The sequence below is a fragment of the Symphalangus syndactylus genome, chromosome 16 (assembly GCF_028878055.3).
Source record: "Symphalangus syndactylus isolate Jambi chromosome 16, NHGRI_mSymSyn1-v2.1_pri, whole genome shotgun sequence".
NCBI classification, from domain to species: Eukaryota; Metazoa; Chordata; class Mammalia; order Primates; family Hylobatidae; genus Symphalangus; species Symphalangus syndactylus.
Genome location: NC_072438.2, coordinates 59,223,073 through 59,246,450, shown reverse-complemented (window position 1 = coordinate 59,246,450; position 23,378 = coordinate 59,223,073). Strand labels below are relative to the sequence as shown.

At 33.3% G+C, this 23,378-nt stretch overlaps 1 protein-coding gene across 2 annotated transcripts in view; it reads right to left on the bottom strand.

Moving 5' to 3' along the window:
• Nucleotides 1-23,378, bottom strand: part of HCN1 (hyperpolarization activated cyclic nucleotide gated potassium channel 1) — a 402,880-nt gene that overhangs the window by 185,272 nt on the left and 194,230 nt on the right. Inside the window, exon 3 of one of the 2 annotated variants that reach the window (XM_055245493.1) lies at nt 13,358-13,519. The exons of the other annotated variant lie outside the window; for it this stretch is intronic. Within the exon in view, the coding sequence (XP_055101468.1) occupies nt 13,358-13,519 (162 nt within the window). The remainder of the gene's footprint in view (nt 1-13,357; nt 13,520-23,378) is intronic. 2 annotated transcript variants of the gene reach the window in all.

Here is a 23,378-nt window from a genome sequence, read left to right as displayed (position 1 = left end):
AAATTCTGTGAAGTAATTATGATTATCATCCCCACATTACAGATAAAGTAACCAAGGTACAAATATGTTAAGTCAGTTGTCCAACGTCACGTAGCTAGCATAAGAGAACCAGTAGAGGAATCTAAATAATCTAGTTCCAGGACTTGATTATGCTTAACCACTTCACAATACCACTTCTCATATTTTGTTCAACATTACTTGCATGCTTCTTATCAGATTTTGATCACTTAACTCTAACCAACAAATTCAATTTTTGTTGAAGAAGATTCTTGTCATTTCTTCTATGCTTTTTATTGTCAACTAGGCAAGCCAAGAACTCATCAGTCTTCTGCTTTAAGGAGATTAGATGTCCCATCTCTTTTCCAGTTCTAAGTTGTGCCCTAAACCCGCCTCCATTTTACTACTTTGGGACCTTCTAGTATGCTGTTAATAATACTTCTTCATTAATGTTTCTTTTTTTTTTCTTTATAGCGCTTTATTTCAACCTTCCCAGCATGCTAGATTTCCATGTAGTGTGCACCTATATGACACCTGGTCTTCTCCAATTAGGTCAATTTCTTTCTTAAAAAATGTATCTCAATAATAAATTCTAGCCCCACGAATTTTATGATTTCCTTTAGAATATGTATCTTTCTGCCCTACCTATGCATAAGAATATTGAAATTGTAAGAACATAAGTTGTTTTTTGTTTGGTTTTCTGTTTTTTTCTTTGAGACAGAGTCTCGTGCTCTGTCCCCAGGCTGGAGTGCGGTGATCTCGGCTCACTGCAAGCTCCGCCTCCATGGTTCATGCCATTCTCTTGCCTCAGCCTCCCGAGTACCTGGGACTGCAGGTGCCCGCCACCACGCCTGGCTAATTTTTGTATTTTTAGAAGAGACAGGGTTTCAACATGTTAGCCAGGATGGTCTCGATCTCCTGGCCTCATGATCCACCTGCCTTGGCCTCCCAAAGTGCTGGGATTACGGGCGTGAGCCACCGCGCCCAGCCGAACATAAGTTTTATTTATGGTTATCTTTCAAAGTGTTGCCTCAAGAGCAGTTTTGATAAGCTTCATATTATTTCTGTTTATTTCAGTAGCTAACTTATCAACTGATTAAAGATAAACTCCCATTTTTAAATAAAAACAATGAAACTGAAGCAAATTTTGATTTTACCCAATCATCTGGACCTTAATATATCAGTATATGATTTCTATATTCATACATTGATGGAAAATAGAAGGTAGTACAAGTAAGGAGACTGTGGTCTTAGCTCCAGTTCTGTCACCAGCTTTCTGATTGAGTTTTATAGATAATTTGAATGTCTCTTTCCTAATTAATAATTTATTCACAATCTTGGTGATTATATATAAAAGTACTTTAAAAAGTATTTATGACACTATGATTAATGAGTTATTTATTAATACAGACAATTTGCTTCACATGGTTGTGAGCAGATACCACAAAACTGCTAGACAAATAAATAAGCAAAATAAATATTAATGAATTGCAGGTACTAAATATTAGGTACGTGGGAGCAGTTCCTGTATAAGAATTATTGTAATAGTAGTTTGTAGAATTACATCCACAAACTTATATTGTTTACTTCCTGGACAAGAAATAAAAGATCTTAATAGGAATGTAGCTCAGGAAAATAAATAGCGTTAGGATCTCAAACAACACATGGTTATGGCGAAGGTTGTAAGTTTTATCTCCTTTGGAAGAAATAGGGCAGGCTTCAGTACCACCTAGTGACAATAGTGAATGGTCTCAATGGCAAAAAACAGCCTGGAGGAGAAAAGACAATCTGCTTTTATTGTATTAGCTATTTGGCTTCTATCTCCTACTTCTATTCCTTTTTTCATTCTTTTGTAAGATAATGTGTTTATCCTCCTTTCGGTTTCTTCAAATTTTGCCATAATTTAATTCCTGTACAACACTAAACCACCATGGAAATTAACCTGTTCATATAATGAATTTGAATACAAATTAAATGATAGAGAAATACATTAAAAAACTTTGGAGCATGACAGTCTCATAAATATTTGTATATAAACTGTCTCTACATCTCTCGTTTATAGGGTTTCTATTTTAACATGATTCTTTGTATAAAAATCTGTATTTATTTACTTCTTTTTAATATTTTTCAAAAGAGCTACTTATTAAAAAGTTCTGATCTCTCGGTATAATCAGAACAGAAAGATATAGAGAAATAATAACACCGATGAATTAAAGGGAAAGGTGCCCCTCAGCAGAATGATTTCCATTAAATGTTACAGATTAATACATTTTGGTTTGATTTGCCTAATATTTACTGATTTCAGGCACATGGTAAATTTCTTTTCTCTTCTTTTTCCTTAAGAATTGATAACTCAGTTGAGGACAGAATTACAAAAGTTGTAAGCTAAATGTAATCATAAATTAATGGCATATTAATGCTTACTTTTAGCTTGGGAGCAATGGGGAGATAATAATGCCCACCATTGAAATGATACCTTTTTCTATTACATTATAATTTCATTGAACTCAGTAAAAATCTTTTTTTAAAAAAGTGAATAAATAGCTGACCTTAGGAAAAACACAACAGTAATTTAAAAAAATCTGAAAAGTCACCTAAAGGCCAAAAATATAGTTTCTGGAAAATTAAGAAGCTCAAATTCAATTATATCTACATTTTGTATACAGTTAAAATTCAATATTTTTCCACTAGAAGCCCTTCCCTATGTTGTAGGAATCAGGATTTTAGATTATCACATTGATCACAGTAGCAAAGGGTAGCACACAGTGATCTCCAAATACACATCATTTGCTTTGATGGACATTATAAGTAGATACTATAAATAATATTTATTCTATCTTTAGAATATAATTAGAGACCATTTTAATTGACTTTATGATACGCTCAAGAAAACACTACTGGAGTATAGAGAATAGATTGTGATTCACTGCTATATGTTTTTTGTAAAATACAAATATTATGGTAAATTCCAAACTTTCCCTACACAATTTTTATCATTACCAAGCTTATGCATGAGAATAAATGGTAACAGTCCACAGCTAGCTGTGCCTATTTCTCTATGCATGAAATGTGAGATATTGGATGTAGAACAGAGCCAGGTGTTGATGAACTGTTATTTGGATTGGAGCTGTGTTTCTGAGGCACCTGGCTGGTAAATACTAGAAGAGTATTTAGTTATTTTTTTTTTAATTTTATTTTAGGTTCCAGGGTACATATGCAGGTTTGCTATACAAGAAAATCGCAAGTCACAGGGTTTGATGTAGAGATTTTTTTTTTGTCATGCAGGTAGTAAGTATAGTACCCAGAATAAATTACATCTCTAAAAACAACAAACACTTCTAAAAAATGATGGGCTATATAAGATAATAAGCACAGTACCCAATAGGTAGTTTTTCTATCCTCTCCCTCTCCTACCCTCCACCCTCAAGTAGGCCTCACTGTCTGTTGTTCCCTAAAAGAGTATTTAAATGTTAGTCATAATGGCCCTACGTCTAGACCCTCAAAGTTTAAAGAAAATGGGCCAATTAGTCTATTCTATATTTTAAGATCTCATTTAATAAATTGCTTACAGTGGTTGATACATTATAAGAATATATATATAAAATAGCTGAAATAAGTTAAAGGTTTATAAGCCAAATTCATCATAAAATTTACTCATTACTCCAGAATAAATTACATCTCTAAAAACAACAAACACTTCAAAAAAATGATGGGGTATACAATGGGGTTACAAAAATGTTCATGTCAGGTTTCAAAAAGTGTCCCTCCTATTCTTTCTTATATCCCGCATTTATCACATGGCTTTCTTCATGTCACTTCTGATTCTGTCATATATCTCTAGAGTAGCATAATTAGACTAGGGCATAAAGCAGGAGGGATAAAAATGAGATGGAATAGAAAAAGCAAAGTGTGGAGAGCCTTTCATTATGGGAAGCAACTATATCATCTTGTCTGGAAAATTATCTGAAAATAGGCAACTTAGCTTACATAATTCAAGTCTATATAAGTCTCTTCTTTTTTAAACAGAATGATAACCTTGAACTCTCTGGAAAGAGAGAAAGTTCATATGAATTGCCTGACATCCATATATCCGTGAGTTGAATAATACAGTAGAAACCATTAGTCTGCTATTCCACTGATTCCCAGATTGAAGACAATGTTACTATTTTATTCCAATCTGCATCAATTTAAAACAATATTTTTATGTGAAACGTAAATATATGAGGAGTTCAGAAAAAGTAAGATATTATAATTGCTTTTCTTTGCCAGATTCTTTTGAATTTATGACAGTAGTAAAAGGAAAAACCCTAGAACCCAACACACACATACAAAACATAATGACTTTTCACGTATTTTTCATATGCATTCTGAGCTCTTTCAGCAGTGCAGCCAATTCATAGTTGTTTTCTATAAACATAAATTGGCAGTGGTTTATAAAAGATGACGTTATCTGGGGCTCATGAAGTAGAATGGTACGGTGGGTTCATCCTTAATCCAAGGGGAAATATGGATTTTATAACCAGCTACCATACTGTCTCTGGCTTTATGCAAATGGAATAACAATTCTCTGTTTCAGACTCTTTATCTTTAAAATGGTAAATGTATTTTTACTTATTTCCTTCAAAATAGGTGAGATAATGTGTTATACATACATGAATACTATATTTGTGAAAGTCTCAACAACATTTAGAATAGTATGGATATAACGGAGAACTGAGTCTAGCAAATTAATCATTTTGGAGGAAATATTAGACAGCAAAATACTTTTTTTCTTCAACTTTATCAGGTGCCACTTGTTAGATAAGGTGATTTCATGAATAGTGCTTCTTCTGCTCTTTGTTGCTTAAAATTTAAGAGCTAGTCTATGTAAGCGGGAACAAAAAACATGTTTGGAACTTATGGCTTGGTCTTCCATTGCTAAAGCAACTCAAGGTCACCATAGCCAATATATAATCTCATCAATATCCTGTATCCCTCTCTGTGATGAAATTATAGTTCAATTTAAATTTTTCTGAAATACACATTTTATTTGAAAACAAAATATCAGATTAGAGTTGATTTCCTTATGTTTTTCCTGTAAGAGAATCCACATCTGAGAAGGAAGAACACAGTATGTGAACACTTTCTCTTTTGTGATGAGGTCATGTTTCTATCCAATAGAGAGCAGTTGCCAGGCAGACTTTGCTAATTGGGAGAGACAGGACAGCAAAGGAGAATCACAACACTCAGCAGGCTGCTGACCTACTTGATTATTATAACTCATAGGAGCTACGAAGGCTTTTTTTTTTTCCAGTAGAGCTACAGTGACTTGTCAGCAAATTAGTTACCCTTTGTTAGGTCTAAAAAAAAAAAAAAAACCTTCTGTTATGGCAGTACATTCTATTTTAAAAAATTAATATTATCAGAATAATACAATTTCTAAACCATAGAAATTCAAATCTAAAATAGATTACTGAACCTCAAAAGAGGGGAAATATATTTTTAATTAAGAGTTTTTTTAGCCCATTTGTTCGTAATATTACTTTGGCTATATTATGTCAATCAGTCATTACCTAAGTAGTTAAATGGGCTCTGTAAACAAAAAGTGAATCTATTTTAATTTTGCCCTTAAATATTTGATAGAATGGCAATAGATAAAATAATTATCCGGGTTTCTATATTCTAATTGTATATGTGAGCTTACATATGAATAATTCTTATTGCTTTTTTTCCAAATCATTTACTTAAAATATCAATAAATAGCTCTCTCTTCTCTGCCCACCCAGCACACATTTATTGGGATGATTATAGTTTTTGAGCTAGAAGTGCCTGAAGTATCTTGATTCCCCACTCGATTGAAGGTTCCTGATCTAAAGCCAGCACTACTTGAAATGAATATCTCTCTATTTTGTGTGTCCCTGGCCCTCGGTTTTTCATAGATTTTATTTCAATCCACACAGGGCTACTACTGGAACACCACTGGGTGAGTTAGAAAAAAGACTGTACTCCCTGGTTATCTAAATTAAGAAGAGAAAATAGGCTTGCATGGCTTCATTTTCAAGGGAACACAGTTTGGAAAACAGAAAAAGGGGAGTAATTCACCAGCACTTGACCCATGCTCTTTGGGCAGTGCAAACATTTCAGAGCTCTCAATTCAAATTCCTATTAATAGACATGTCATATAATTTACCATTTCACTGGATTATAAATGTATTCATTGTTGAGCTTACATTTTGTCAAGTTTTATATAGTTTTTAGTACCCAGAAAAAATAGTTTGAATAAAAGCATGTTAGAATGTAAGCCTAATGAGGGCAGGGACTTTGTCTCATCCTCTACCATGTGTTCAGTGCCTAAAATAATGTCTGGAACAAAGAAATACTCAATAGATCATTTAAATGAAAAAATACGTAATATACACTTAATTCATAGCTAAGAAGCTACGTACAAGAAAGTCAAGTGACTTGTATAAAATCAGAGGATTTAGGGGTTGAGGTAATTCTGATATGTATGTCTTTAAATTTAATTCTGCCAATTTCACCCCCAATGTTTCTGTACAAACGAGTTAGGATAGGCTATGTTATGCGTGAGCTTCAAATTAAGATATGCTTCTGGAACCCCCCCAAAAAAAAAAGAGTTGAGGGCGGTATAGCAGCTTTTCAATGCTTGTACCTATACGTGAAATATACTGCTATTCATAGGCCATTAATTATTAATTAATAGCACAGACAGGTACCCATCTAACTGAAAGGCAGCTAGAAAATATGGAAAGCACGTGGCTATTTGGTTGTTAGAAAGTGTCCCTGTCACATTGTTTCAAATAACAGTAAAATAGAGTAACCTAGATTTTCCAGTGGAATCCTTTATTCTCTCCATATAGATTTTACTACTTAGACCATTACAGACATTTTTTGTATCAATTTTTTTCTCTGATATTGCTAGATTGGTTTACGCATCTTAACTTTTTGGAAATTAATATATCTATAGATATGAAGAGATTAGATGCTTATTAATTTTGACTTCAGTAATTTAGAGTATGTCCATGAGTTCTTTTTTTTTTTTTTGAGACAGAGTCTTACTGTTGCCCAGGCTGGAGTGCAGTGGCGCGATCTCGGCTCACTGCAAGCTCCGCCTCCCAGGGTTCACGCCATTCTCCTGCCTCAGCCTCCCGAGTAGCTGGGACTACAGGCGCCCGCCACCGCGCCCGGCTAATTTTTTTTTTTTTTGTATTTTTAGTAGAGACTGGGTTTCACCGTGTTAGCCAGGATGGTCTCGATCTCCCGACCTCGTGATCCACCCGCCTCGGCCTCCCAAAGTGCTGGGATTACAGCGTGAGCCACAGCGCCCGGCCGTCCCTGAGTTCTAAATTCAGTAATTTAGAGTATGGTCAAGTGATTGATTACTTATCTTTGAAAAAAATAACTTGAGATGCACAAATCATTAAAACAAAAACTGTACAAGGAAGAACACTTAAATAGATAACTGAAAAATTAGTTTGCACATATTTAAAAAATGCTACTGATAATTACCATTTTGATTATAAACAATATTTTAGTTAGCAACACATGCAAAGTTGGTACAGGAGCTGTCTAGGATGCAGATACATGAAAGACCAATTGTCTGCCCTGTAGAATAGCACTTACCAAAATTAAATAATGCACAGATTCCTTCAAATCACAACAAATGAATCATTACAATGAAATACCCTTGAGTTGGGTTAAATTATTTTGATTATAATGTTACCCAAATAAATACAAGTATAAAACTAAAACAAACATAATTTTACAAATCAAATACAAAATAATGAATCAACAAATACATCTTAATGTAAATTTACTGTGATGAGTAATGCTGTTTTGCTAAAACCAAATAGTTGCATAAAATGTAAATGTAGTGCTGTAATGCCAGTTTCTGTAGATTGTGTGATTTTATACAGTATTCTACAACTGAGTGCTATGGAATGACTAATTCACTTATCCAAGTTTTTCTTCATTTTGACTACGGTGAAAACGTGTACAGGATTTAATATGTTATTAATCCTTCGATTGGTATAAATGCATCATTTATTTGTTATGCTCATAAACCAGAATTATTTGATGTAACACCTCGTGACACAACCTGCTCCAACTACAAAAGTATATCCAGATTCCATATGTATGACATTCAGATAATCCTAAATTCATAACATGCTATGTTAAAACCTTCAAAATGATTGCTAACATATAATCATACATTTATAAGATTGCTAGTAGAAAACATGGACTCCCTGACAGAAAACCTATAGACTTTTAAAGAAAGATTGCTCTAGGAATGTACTGTTTAGCTGAAAATCCTTCTTTATCTGTTCTATAAAGTCATTCCCTAGGTTACATCCAATATTTGAGATTCAGTTCAAAAATTAATACGCAAGTTAACATGCATCATTTATTTTCTTATATTCTTAAAATGAATATTTCATACTTGTCATTTTAACAAAAACCCATTACTCCCAATCTTGTTTATAATGATTTAATATAATTTTAGTGTTGTACACCTAAACAGCCACAGCATGTCATGGGAATAAAACTAATCTTATTAGAAAGTAATTATCTGCCATATCCAAGATTTTCATTCAGATAGAATTATATAATTCGGACTTATTTCTTGAATGAAACAAAAACAAATAATATAAATACAAAGCAAAGTTACTTCCTGTTCATGTTGTGTTTTGCAAGTTGGTATCTCCTTCCTAGTCAATTTAAGTAGCCTGCACTTTTAGTCCGCTTTCTGTTGTTATAACAAAATACCACAGACTGGGTAATTTATAATGAACAGAAATTTATTTAGCTCACAGTCCTGGAGGCTGGGATATCCAAGATCTTTGAAAGTTTCATGTGGTGAGGGCCTTTGGGCTGTCCCCTACCATGGCATAAGGATAGAAGGGTGAAAGGGCTAGCAATCACATGTGAAACAGAGCTGGAGATAGCCAAACTTATATTTATAACTAACCCCCTTCTACAGTAGCAATATTAATCTGTTCATGAGGTCAGTCTGCTCTTTATGTAATCACCTCTTACTAGACTTTGCATCCCAACACTTCTGCCATGGGGATTAGGTTTTCAACACATGAAGTTAGGAGGATACATTTAAACTATAGCACCCACGACAGTTAGTGATTGATTTTTTAAAAATAATATTTAAATAAAAACTTTAATGAGGAATTTAGAAAGACTGCAAAGGAATTCACTGAGAGGAATTGAACCTACGTTTATGGAATGAAACAGTTAATATAAGAATAGATATATTAAACAAATTATCAACACTACAGTTACAGAGATAGTATAATTATAGCATTGACTTTGAGTTTCTCCTCATCTAGCTAGTGGGATAAAGATAAAAGTATGGGTATAAGTGCAGATACAGTTAAGGAGGATATAAATATATAGTAATTAATATTTAAGAATAAAAATAATTTAAAGATGGAAGGATACAATGAAGAAAAATAAACATAAAGAATTTGTTAGACCCACTAATCTTTATTATAAATAATTTAGAATCAGAGCCTAATGTCATAGCATGTTTGTCAAGCCCAAACCCAAGAAAGACTAGTACATTCCTGCATATATCCTGGCCTGGCTCCTTAATTTTTTGATTTCTCAACTTGATTTTGGTTTTCTACATCTCACAAAGATCAATCTTGCCACTTTTTAGTGTCAGAGCTCAAACGTTAATTTTAATGTGATTTTCTACTGCAATTGGAGTGCTTTAACTAATAGGTTTTGTCTCTTTATTACTACATTCCTTAACTGTTCTTTATAATCTATGCTGAACAAAACCGTCCAACATGGTTTAGAGCAGAAATTACGGAGTCAGATATATAAGCATTCTACTCTTGGTTCTATAATCTAGGTGTGTGACATTGCCTATTCATTTAACTTCTAAAAACTTTCGTTTTTCTAGCCAAAAAGTGGGGCAAAATAATGTTTACCTCATTCAGTTGCTGTGAGGACCAAATAAGATAGCATCCTTCAAAGCACAGAGTTTTGTATATAGTAAGTGTATTAAATAAATGCAGGGTGCCTTTGTTCTCATATTGGATTTGCACTTCTCCATTGTAACTCCTTGTGCATAAATATACTATGCTTTTTATTATTGCAATAAATGATTTACCAAAACTCCATAGCTTTAGAATGGAAAATAGTATCTTCAAGGTCAAATGATACCATCAAGATTCTCTCGTTTCAAAAATGGTCTTTTTTATGGTTATTTCCTTCACATCACTATTATCCACAATATAAATTAGGCCAGGCATGATGGCTCATGCCTGTAATCCCAGCACACTGGGAGGCCAAGGTGGGAGGATCACATGATCCCAGGAGTTTAAGACCAGCCTTGGCAACATAGCAAGACCCCATCTCAAAAAATTAAAACAATAAAATAAAATAAAATAAGTTATGGCTTTTATATTTGAACATACATGATGGTTTCCTTCTCTCTACATTAGAGTTACACATAGAAAAATGTTAAATAAACACAAAAGAAAATAAAAACCAATTTCATATATAAATCTACAGCCAAAAATAAAAAAGCCAAGAAGTGAATTGCAAATTCTGGAAAGACATTTTGTATAATGTCAGGATATAAAAAAAGGTTGAAGGTTGGGCTGTGTTGGAATAAACATACTACACACACACACACACACACACACACATGAACACACACATTTGAGCACATATAGACATGTTTAAAGAAAAACAATCAAGAATTTTTTTCAATAAATGTGTTTATCATCAGATATATTAAGTAGTATATTGCCTTATAATTATACTACCATATGTACTTTATAGACATCCCAAAATAGTTATTTTACTATTTCTATGATGACACTTGGTATTTTTCTGAAAGATACATAAGAAAAATGTAAAATAATAATTTTTTACCAAATTAAATATTGGTTGGTGCCAATGAATCATCTTTTGGCAGTAGTGCTAATGTTTTTATACTATCCTCTCAGTCAGTAGCCAGATAATAGAGCTGTTGCCTTTTCTCCTTCTGAAAAATATAATTATTACTATTTTTACCATATACTTTACTCCCTCAAAAAGATAAGTAAAGTGACAGATTCATAATCAAGTAGACATCACAGGTTTGAAAAATGAGCCAACCAAACTACTGCTTACTTTGTTCTTTAGTTATCGAAACTACCATATAGAATATTTCTCAAATAAACTGTCCATAAGTGACTAAGTCACAACAAATTAATGTGTCAGGTACTATTCTAGGCACTTTCTATGGTCTGAATATGACTCCCAAAATTCATGTGTTAGAAGCTTAATCCATAATACAACAATGTTGGGAGGTGGGGCCTAATAAAGGTGTTTAGGTCATGATTGCTTTGCTCTCATAAATTGATTAAAGAAGGCTTTCAGAAGTATGTTCCTGCCTTTCCACCTTCTGCCATGTGAGGGATAGATTTGTCTTCTCTGGAGGACATAGCAGCACGGTGCCATCTTAGATACAGAAATTGAACGTGCTGGCACCTTCATCTTGTACTCTCCAGGCTTCAGAGCAGTGAGAAATACATTTCTGTTTTTTATAAATTACCCAGTCCGTAGTATTCTATTATAGCAGCACAAAATAAGCCAAGACACCACTGGAAATACAGGACAGAAGAGAACAGACATTACATTCTGGTGTGGGGAACACAGAAAAATATAAATAACAAGGCCGGGTGCGGTGGCTCACGTTTGTAATCCCAGCACTTTGGGAGGCCGAGGCGGGCGGATCACGAGGTCAGGAGATCGAGACCACGGTGAAACCCCGTCTCTACTAAAAATACAAAAAAATTAGCCGGGCGTGGTGGCAGGCGCCTGTAGTCCCAGCTACTCGGAGAGGCTGAGGCAGGAGAATGGCGTGAACCTGGGAGGTGGAGCTTGCAGTAAGCCAAGATCGCGCCACTGCACTCCAGCCTGGGTGACAGAGCGAGACTCCGTCTCAAAAAAAAAAAAAAAAAAAAAAAAAAAAAATATATATATATATATATAAATAACAAATAAGAGTGTATGTATCTGTGTGTGTGTGTGTGTGTGTGTTGCTAAATGCCTTTATTATTAACATATAAACCAGTGGAGTAATATATAAGATAAGGTGGTCAGGAAAGCTCTTTGTGATTTAGTGATATATAAGCAAATATTAATGAAATGAATGTGAGATCTAGGTAAATATAATAAATATCAGGTCAAACATCAATGAAAGCATAGAAAAGACAGAAAGCAAAAGGAAGGAAGGAAGGAAGGAAGACAATAGGGAAGAAGATAGAAAAGGAAGAAGACAATACATCTTAACTTTCAATGTAAACCACCTTTTTTTTCAAATAGAAAGCCTATGCTACAATCATTAGGAGAAAAAATCATAATCTCTGGTGTCCATGTAATTTCTACAAAAGTAAGCCAAGAAATCAATAGTAGAACAGTTTGAGAAAAGACAATATTTGATTTATACCTAAGGGAGAAATGTAAAAATCTCATGAAATTAAAGTACCATAAAATGTCACATATCAAAGAGGGCTATTCACAGTTAAACAATGTTTTATTAAGTAAAAATGTAATTAAAATGTAATGTAGAAAGAAAATATGGGAACTTACACAAAAAGAACAAATATTTGTGAACACATATGTGTATATATAAAATATATAAAGAGATTTATAGATATATCTATTAAAATATTCACTGTTCTTTTAATTCTTTTGTGAGTGTTGAGTGTTGCATTATATAGATCAAAACACATCTTCTTAAAATTAAATAGGAATATATCTAGCTATTTAAATCAAATTTATACTTTATAGTTTTTTAAATATTTACATATCTTTCAGAGGTAAGTTTAAAGCCTACCATTTCCCCGAAGTTTTCCTTATTTTCCCTAGCAAAAAGTAGTATCTGAAACTTCATTTCACTTCATACATATTTAATCTATATCTATGCTGATGTACCTGCCTTGGCATGTTTTACAATCCCTAAAAGTTTATGTCTTGAACATAGTGAATGCTAAAAAATGTTGACGAAATAAGGAGTTATTCTAAGCCACAGGCGTTTTTGAAAGAATGCTGTACCATGGTCATATTTTGTGATTGTGCCTTTGAAATAAGATATGCCTCAGTATACACAGAATAAAATACATAAAAGTAGATGTTGTAACATATACATACTCAGGAACATAGTCAATAAGTAAAATTTAGTTGTAACCACCCCCCACAAACATAACATCTGATTTTATATTCATAGAAGCAAAATCAAGTTGTCTGTAAACATTTATAGAGGAGAAATCAGATCATTGTAACATAATTACTTACAAGGTTTTGGCACAACGTGGAAAAGTCAGAGTGTAAAATAACAGAAATTACTTACAACCATTTCATTTAAAGACACCCAGCAATCTGGTGGGAAGTCCTGCAGTAGTGGTACTAAGAACTGAAGGCAACCATCCCAGTGGCACAGCAGCAGCATCATGCCGATGAGATTAAAAATTCTCACCACTGCACTGGCGAGGTCATATGTCATGTGGAATATCTGTTGACCAAAATATAAAATCAATTCTTATAATCAATTTTTTAGAAAAATCAAGCATACTACTGATAGTAGGCATTGATGTTGTGTAGTGTAAGAATTGATTTAATAAAAATATGGGAATAACTTGCAGAAATAGAAACAGACTATATTTCTTTATTTTCACAATGAGGTTGACACTCCACTTTATGAATATTAAAACCAACTATGTTTTAAGTGCAACAGAGATAGCATGAATATATAAATGTATGTATTAAAGAACATCGATGTTGCCAGAAGTTTTTCTTTATTGTTCTTTTGCATATTTTAGCAAAGCTAGTTTAAAACAAGGTAGCAAAATTTACAAATGATGGGTAGCTTCTACTCTGCTTCTCATCCCTTGCTATATTAATAGATTTGTTGAAAGACAAAGAAAATACCCAAAGACTGAAAACCATATGCAAAGGAGTTCAGCTGCAAATATGAAGTAATATTGATAATAAATTACAGTTAAATTTATAGCTATGTCAGTGGAGATATTTCTTTAATTGTGGATACTGAACATAAATAGAAGCCTTTGAGATAAAGGCCACCTGGATTTGGTTTACAAACAATTGTGTAACACTTTTAAAAATCATAACTATTTCCATAAACTTTTTGTATTTTTATGGTACAGGCTTTACTTTTCAGTTACTCTTTATTGTTTGTATTTTCGTGAAATTCAGTATGGTAGGTTAGATTATTTCAGAAAACACAAACATTATGACAAATCAACATAATCCATCAAAATTTTATAAATGGAAACAAATATCCATCTTTACATCTGTAACTACTCATTTTTCTTGAATTTACAAGAAATAGATTCAGAATGTGAGTCCTTTCTTTAGCAGTTTATTGCACTCTCTAACTGGCTGCTAATATAGTTTCTACTTATATTTTACCTAGTCTAGAATAGCAAAACCCACTTGGGAGCAGACCTACATTGTAGAATTAAGTTTTGTTATAATTGTTAAGGAATTACTGCATTAATAAATACAATTAAATATGAGTAAGTACATATAAACACAATAATTTCAGATATTTAGAATCACTTTTTGTATAATTCACCAAAAGAATTGTGTGTTTTTGAAGTAACAAGGTAAACTTGTATTGAAAAATTATCCAAAAAATGTAAAGAAAAGAAAAAAAAACTACGTTTGGTTTTAGAAATGATATCTTTGTAAGAAAACATCCATAATTCTTAAAATACACATACTGAAGAACTCAGAGGTAAAATGACAGGGCATCTGTGACTTTGCTTTTATAAAATAACCAAAATCTGTCTTTAATTAAATGTTTTTCAGTTTGATATATTTCTATGAGCATTAATTCTTTCTTTAAACAATCTTTTTGACATAGTAATTATAGTGAGCAAAAAGATTATTTTTTGTGGGAATATACACGCTGTTCTGAATTCTTTTTAAAAGAAAGTTGGCGGTTCTAGATTTTAAGGGCAACAGACCACATATTTTGATATTCAGACAGCTATACACACAACTTCTTTTATAGCATTAAGAATTTTATTTTTCTGCAAGCTACTTTTTATTTTGATTTTAAATTTGGAAAACCCACAGAAACATCCTTTTGATATTATTCCCTCTGATATTTCTTGGTCGCTGAATACATAAATAGAAACTCTACTAACAATTTCATCAATAATTTCTCATTAAAAGTTATATACTAAAACATAATAAAAAAGCTTTCTGATAAAGTCGGAAAAAGTCATCACAGACTTAGTTTTCTTGTTGTTGTTTAGTAACAGAATTTACATTTATATCTTCATATTTCCTGAGAAAATCATTTAAGATGTCTTGTGGGTAAAGACTGTGTTTTGTTGGGAAATAGTGTTAAATTGCAGAATATAAACTTCTGGAAAAACCAGGAAACTTATCACATTTCAGCCCAATTATTTGAAGCAACTAATAACTATCTGAAAATATGACAAAATCTACAAATTATAAGTATACAGGCAGCGGCCATCATTCAATTATCAGGCTTTAGAGTGGAGTATGGAATGGTCTAGAGAACTAGCATCCATTCTTAGTAGATCTGACTGGGTTTTTCTTGCATTTTCTACTTCCTTTTGGGAAATTAGATTCTTTTCATGGGCTTTTGAGAGATAATTAAGATAAAATAATATGCTAAGTTATTCAATTCCTTTAAGAAAACCCTATTATCTCTAAAATGTTCTCTAGAGAGACAGGACCACTAATTTCATAGAGGAAGTTAATGGGGATATAACATCAATGATAACACATTAGAAATACTTTTTGTTTTGCTACTATGTATTTTCATGAACTATTATAAGATTATGCCTAGATTCAAGCCTATCTGCTAACAAATAGTCATTCCCAATTCCACAATGTTGGGTAGTGCTAGTGCTGGCTTCATACAGTCACTCTACTATCTTTAGAGTACTCGGTAAGAACTCACATAATTAATTTTATAAACAGTCTCCCTTATGGACATTAATATTATGTGTTCAAAATTGACATCACTTTTGGAACTATCCCCAAATTTAACTTTGGAGAAAGTACAAGCAAGTTGGGTACTTTTACACTGGTTAATAGCAGAGGCAAATTTCAACTAGTCAAACCCATATATCTTCATCTTTATTTATCTAACTGATAAAAGAGCATATGTAAAGTATATAATATTACTTGTGATGAATACGTGAATGTGTGCATTATCTCTGCCTGATCTGATTGTCTTTTGAGCCCTTATAACTAATATACTCTGGCAGGCATAATCATTACATATGATCTGAATACTGAGATTAATGGCCCTGTTAAAACTTTACTCAAGAAAGATTTGGAATGAGAAGGCTACTTCCTTATGGAGCTCACACATCTGTAGATAGTCAGGTTAACCAAAGAAGGAAGCATCTGATCTAATTTATGCATAGCCGCAACTTATTATTAATAAAGGCAGCTTGTAGGATAAATCTAAGTGTGACTTTATTCACCTTACTAATCAAGTGGCTAACACTATTGATTAATATTTTTAGTTTTTCTTCATCTATGAGTTGGACATTCTTAAGTAATAAATTTCCATATAAATCAATTGTCTTGGTGCTATTGCATGAAAACTTGACTGCATGTAAAATGGCACCATGAATGACACTCAGTAAATTGTTACTAAATGAATGAATCAGAGAGTTGAAGGGGTTTAATAATAATAACATAAATAACCTTTTACGGTGTTAAGAGTGTACCACTTTGCTTCTGTATCTTAAACAAGGGAATTAAAACAAACAAAAAAACCAAAAACTTCATTACTATTTTCCATCTTCTAAGTAACCTGACTTGAAACCTAACCTGAGGGCTCAGGGTTGGGGTAACAGAAAGAAAGCCTCTTTTCACCGACTAGCAATACACTTTTAAGTTACTTTCAAGTGGTATTTATAGGAGTCAACTGAAAAAAATGTAATTAAAATGAGTTTTACAGCCAGGTGTGGGGGCTCACACCTGTAATCCTAGCACTGTGGGAGGCCGAGGTGGGCGGATCACAAGGTCAGGAGTTCGAGACCAGCCTGGCCAATGTGGTGAACCCTTGTCTCTACTAAAAATGCAAAAATTAGCTGGGCGTGTTGGTGGGCACCTGTAGTCCCAGCTACTCAGGAGGCTGAGGCAGGAGAATCACTTGAACCCTGGAGGTGGAGGTTGCAGTGAGTCGAGATCGTGCCACTGCACTTCAGCCTGGGTGACAGAGTGAGACTTTGCTGTGCAAAAAATAAATATATAAATAAATAAAAAGTTTTTAAACAACGCTTTAATCTTGTTTTCACCATATCTAGACTACAAACCATGTCTTTAGAAGACACTGTGCTTTACATTTGTCCAGCTCAGGACATTGTGCTGTTCATGTGACCTTAATAAGAAGAAATATCTGGTCACAAATTCTCATTGAACTTTTTTTATATTATACGTTTAGAATTTTATCTAGTTGGAGTCCAATAACTCCAGACAGGATAACTAATTAACTTTCTAAAACTGAAAAATGCTCTAGGATATTTTATGTCAGAATCCCAAATTCTACCCTAATATTTGTGAATTGTTCATCTAAGTGTGATTTTTTGTGATATTTCCCCAGGAGCAATGTTTATTTCATCCTGTTTTTAAAAGGTCATTCTAAACTGCACTATACAACAGATATCCATAAATTGGCTTAATTCTTTTAAAATGCTTCCATATTCTTTCCTGAGGTACTGGATTCATCAGTCTTTCAATCTAATAGCTTGTATACAAAACGAGTGACCTTAATCTATGCTTAATTATTTGTTCTATTTTGTTTTCCTTAACCAAAAAACTATCAAAAATAATTGAAGACTTTTTTTTTTTTTTTTTTTTTTGAGACGGAGTCTCACTCTGTCGCCCAGGCTGGAGTGCAGTGGCGCAGTCTCGGCTCACTGCAAGCTCCGCCTCCCGGGTTCACGCCATTCTCCCGTCTCAGCCTCTCCGAGTAGCTGGGACTACAGGCGCCCGCCACCACGCCCGGCTAATTTTTTTTTTTGTAGTTTTTTAGTAGAGACGGGGTTTCACCGTGGTCTCGATCTCCTGACCTCGTGATCCGCCCGCCTCGGCCTCCCAAAGTGCTGGGATTACAAGCGTGAGCCACCGCGCCCAGCCTTGAAGACTTTTTATATTGTGCATTAAGCTGCTTTTAGTAGTTGACTTTACATACCGGGATAATTTCTGGGCTAGTTTGTGTGATCTCAATATTGATTCAAGACTTCTTAATACACCTTCATAAGTATCAAAATGAGATTAAGAAAATGGGCCAAAAATGGCTCTCTTGAAAGAGGACATTGTATTTAACAAGGTGTAAAACAAGGTTGGATTCTTCTGTTTCTCTTTATATATCGGCACCTGCACAATTTATTTTATTTTTTAGATGGAATGTATACATACTATCCTGACACAAAATTAAAAAAAACAGCTACTCAGATTCAGTTTTACTGTTAACATATCTTCAGGGCTCAATATGTAACAGTCCTAATCAATGGTAAAATAAATATTTTAAAAGCCCTATTATACCTCTGTAATTCTTGCCCTGAAAGTCATGCTTTAGGTACAAAGTGTAGAAGGTTTTACTTCATACGAGAGAATAACACTCTTCATGGTAATCTCTTTTAACGCTGACCAATGACTGCAGTCATTGGATGAATCTTATCAGTCCCCTTTTTAACTAGGATTTTATTCGGACTGAGAATACCTTAACGTTCAGGTCAACCATCTGAACATCTCAAAACTATCAGCTTCTGTCCATAGTCCAAAAGCAATAATCCAGTCTTCAACCTCCTCCAAGTATCGTCCCATCCTCATGCTCTTGAGTGCTTTTTACCTGGATTCTTCTTTCCACTGTTCCTTCCAAAATTCCTCCTACATAACCAATTAATTATCAAATACCCTCAGCCACCTCATGAAATGCTTTTTCTACTTCTCTGCTTTTCCTGAGACTTAAGACTCTCCCCACCACCTTCCCTCCCCAAAGACGCAACTTCTCTGGTAGCTTTCTCAAAGTCTGTTCACTTCTTTCAAACCCCAATGTCTTAGGTTCTGATGTGAGTGCCCTTATTTCCTCACTGCCCTCTGACAACATCACACATTATTTGTCCAGCTATATAAAAAGTTATTTTCTTAATGTTGATTCTATTTGCCTACACTACCCATAATTTTGCTCATTTCTGGCATCAAACAACCTCCCAATGTCCACGTGCCACACATCTCCATTTATTAAGGGCTCTGTCCTTTTCCACTGCATTTTCTCAGAAAAAAATGTCAACTTTTGATTAATCAAAACAGCCACCTTGTATACCTAAACTTTGGAAGATTACTGGAGAGCAAACTGTGCAGCTTGTACTTACTTAAATTTTTTTAAAGGATAGCAACCTTAGTTGAGGCCGTCAGCAATGGTCTATCCATTTCCCTATTCCTAACAACATCCCATTCTCTCTTTCTACTTCCTCAAAGCCCATGACTATCTTGTTCAGTTTCAGCTTAAAGTTTTATATTTTCGAAAGGAATACTCTTATAGTTGAAGTCCCTCAACTTTGACCCCCATACTTTCAAGCAAATATATATTTGTAATTTTCTTATTTGTTTTTTCCCAGTCTCAACAGATGTATCTTATATTCCTAAGGAGTCCCTACTAACTTTTAGATGTGAATCTGATCTGTCTTTCTAGAAACCCACTCAATTCAGACCTCCTTAACCTGTGGTAAAAACCAGATCTCTCCCTAACCGCTGTGGATAGACACTTTGTAAAATGTAGAACAAATTGATTAATATAAAATTAAAATTTAAAAAGAAAACTTAAGACATACATAATATAAACATACTGCTTATGTGCTTGGCTATGGTGGCAAAATCAAATTGACATAATTTTACTTGACTACTTTTTCTCCAGAATCATTAACTTCATCTACGCTAGATTAACCCCCAAAGATTTAAAAACAATAAAATCTCTCAATTCCTAAAAAACATTTTAATTGAAAAAGAATCTTCACTTCCTAGGTATTTTCCTAATTCTTTTTTTCCCTCTTTTTAGTCTTCTCTTTTTAGCTTCTCAAACACAACTCATTGGAACTTTGAGACACAGAGCTGGCCTGCCCTACAGGGTAAAACAGATTTCTTTTCATGGCTATATGTACACATTTCCAGCAGGCACAAAGCAAAATTTGATTTCCAGAAGGACAGATGTGTCATAGCTACTCTGGGCCTCTGATTCTCAAACCAACCCATATATGAGGAAAATGTGAAGACACTTCAGGCTGACTTTATTTTCCCAAATGGTGTATCAAAACTTAAGAAGTCTTTCTTCTGAGAAATCTTTTTGAAGTGGCACAGATATGATGATGTCTTTGAAACATTAGAGAAATATATGTCTCATTACATGACTGCAGTAAAGAAAACAGTACTTTTCATAACAACGATATGCTCATGTAAGTAGTTATAGAACAGAATGTATTCTTTATCAATCATGAGTTGTAAAATAAAGTATAGGTGTATATGTTATTTTAATCCACAAGTTCCTTTAATAAACTTATACATGTTTGCATAAAATAAAAAGAAAGCAATTTTAGACATTTTAGTTATTTTTTAAAAGCCTGTTATGTTTCTTAACTACCTTTTCAACTATATTTTACCTTGGCTATTACTCAGAATTTCTATATATGTTTCATTTTGTTTGCTGCTATGTGATATACCATCCATTGCTATGCATACATATTTTTTGCACAGAATTTTAATTTCATCTATCTAAAACATTTATAAAAAGTGTGTTTTTATGGAAACTTGTTATTTATTTAGCTTTAACAGTCTGAGAATAATCAGAGATAATGTATTACTAAGAGAAATATGAACAAATGAGAAACTTACAATATGAATCCTTTGAACATTTTTGGTAGGAAACAATGACAGGAAATAGGTATAATGTAAACTGTTAAAGTACAAACTTTGAAATCTGTCAAGCACAATGCCTGGTGGCACAGAGCTCATGCTCAACAAATGTTTTTCCTCCTATAGAAAGTTATTCAACTAACGATTTGTATAAATGGGTCAGTACTAATAAATATCTAACTGAGCTGAACTGTTTCTATTAATTTTACTCATTTTTCTTCAAATTTCAAGTCAATACCAGCTGACAACTTGGAATAGGTCAAAAAACAAAAATGTTTTGATAGGTGATATTTTGGTATAGTTATATTTTAATATTATAGAGTCATATTTAAAACATCACCTATTTTAATATGATAGGTTATTTTTTAACTGCATCTACCCAAATCTTTAGAATTCTTAAGTTCCTTAGGAAAAGAAATACATCTTTTCAACTTTCATGATGATCATGTGACAGGTCAGAACATTTATTTATTGTACCATGCCCAGGAAAAGTGAAAGAGCAAGCATAACCTCATATGCTTAATTTACTTTAAAAAGAAGCTTAAGTGATGGGAAAATCTAATTATGAATGAATATTGGAAATGACCCTACTAAGAAGAAATTTCAATGGATTAATACTCTAAAAAACAGACTAAAATTAAACAATTTAAGATCATTGTCTATTCCTCTATTACAAATTTCAAATGGCTGCAAATGTAGACAATATTTACAAATTGTGTAACCACTGGCATATTTAAATGAGGCGAAAACCACGTATCTTATGATGGATCTTTGAACCTCATTTTAATGATGTTTGTCTGAAGATTATTTGATGTTTACTATACACACTTAATTTCCAGATGTAAGTCAGCACTAATATATTGATTTGATTAAATATCACTATTATTTTCTGAAGTTTTTTTTCTAAAATTTATCTTGAGAATTCAAAATAAATACCAATTTTTAAATTAAAAAGAATAATTAAAAATACTAATTATAAAGGGGTGTATGTGTGTGTGTGTGTGTGTGTGTGAATGTAGAGAAAGATGGCGAAAAAGAAAACTAATAGACAAATTAGCAATATTCTATTAACTCTGCTTTGGTTTTTCCACTAAAAGAAGTGAGAGTGAGCCTTACATTGGGGCAAATTGCACAATGTCTTTAACATCCCAGCCTCCTGTCATCATTTGAAGTTTAAAAAGGCATATGCCAACTCGCTTACTGCACCATTTGATAGGTGAACTCTATAGGGGAGATAACAGAAAAGAAAAACAGGCTTCTGAAAAAACTGTTCAGATGAAAGCAATGCTTATTCATAATTTTTTATGCATTGGTCATCACAGTTACATCATGCATTGGCACAGCATCTTGTTGTTCTGGCCAGGTAAGCCAGTCAAGTGCAGAATATTAATTTATTTGAGTGGGTTTGTGTCAGAGATGCTCTGGAAGAAACAGAGGTGTTGGTTTGCTGTCTTGGCATATACCTTCCGAAAGAAATCCCTAAGTACATGATTTTGGTATCAAACCAATAACATTGCACTACAATTCTTTGTGAACAAACCGTGCATTCTTCCATTTGATTGAACTTAATAAAATATAAAAACATATTAGTGCAATCCCCCTAAAAAAGAACGTAAACGTTAAAAAATAAGGAAGCATTGGCAAATCTGCTAGCACCCCAAGAAACAATTGAGTAAGACTTGATCTACTGGAAAATGGCATGATTTCAGATTCACTAGTTGGACAACTTCCAGAAGGAAGGCATCATAATGCTCCATCAATTCAGGTGATAATAGTACATATAGATACTTGATAGATCACGTTAAGTGCCAAAAATACTCAACTATCTGAATTGTCGAAAGTTTATTGAAGAAACTAATCTATGTGGAAGCATCCTTAAAAGTAATAAGCCTTATCTGTATAAGTTTGATTTTTCATATCACTGAAACCACCTATTAAGTATTTGCTATGTGCAGAAAGTAATATTAGGCACTGGGTTCACCACTGCTTATGACAACACCTTCACGTCCTCACTAAATCACATGAACCCTTACTTTTCTAGAGACCTCTCACTTGCTTTAATCAGCACTCATTTTTCTCTAGACCTACTGGAGAGCTATCATAGTTGTTGTTTTCTTTAACATTATCATGTAATTTCCTCACTCTGTCTCAGTTTATAGTTTTATTTAAGTGGGAGATTGGTTAGATGAGTAGGTACATGTTTGACAATATCTTTCTGTCTTACCTGTTTAATAACACCTTGTCTGGATTGAAAATAATTTTCTCCCAGATTACTTAAAGACTTGACTCCATTCCTTCAAGCATTTATTGAAACTATATCTTTCCCCAAACATAGGTTTAATTTCTTTAGTGAAAAGATAAAGAACTTTACATTAAGATAAATAAAAATGGCCTAAAATCTATGCGTGTGTTCAATGGGTGGGAGGCAAGAAATGGATGATGAT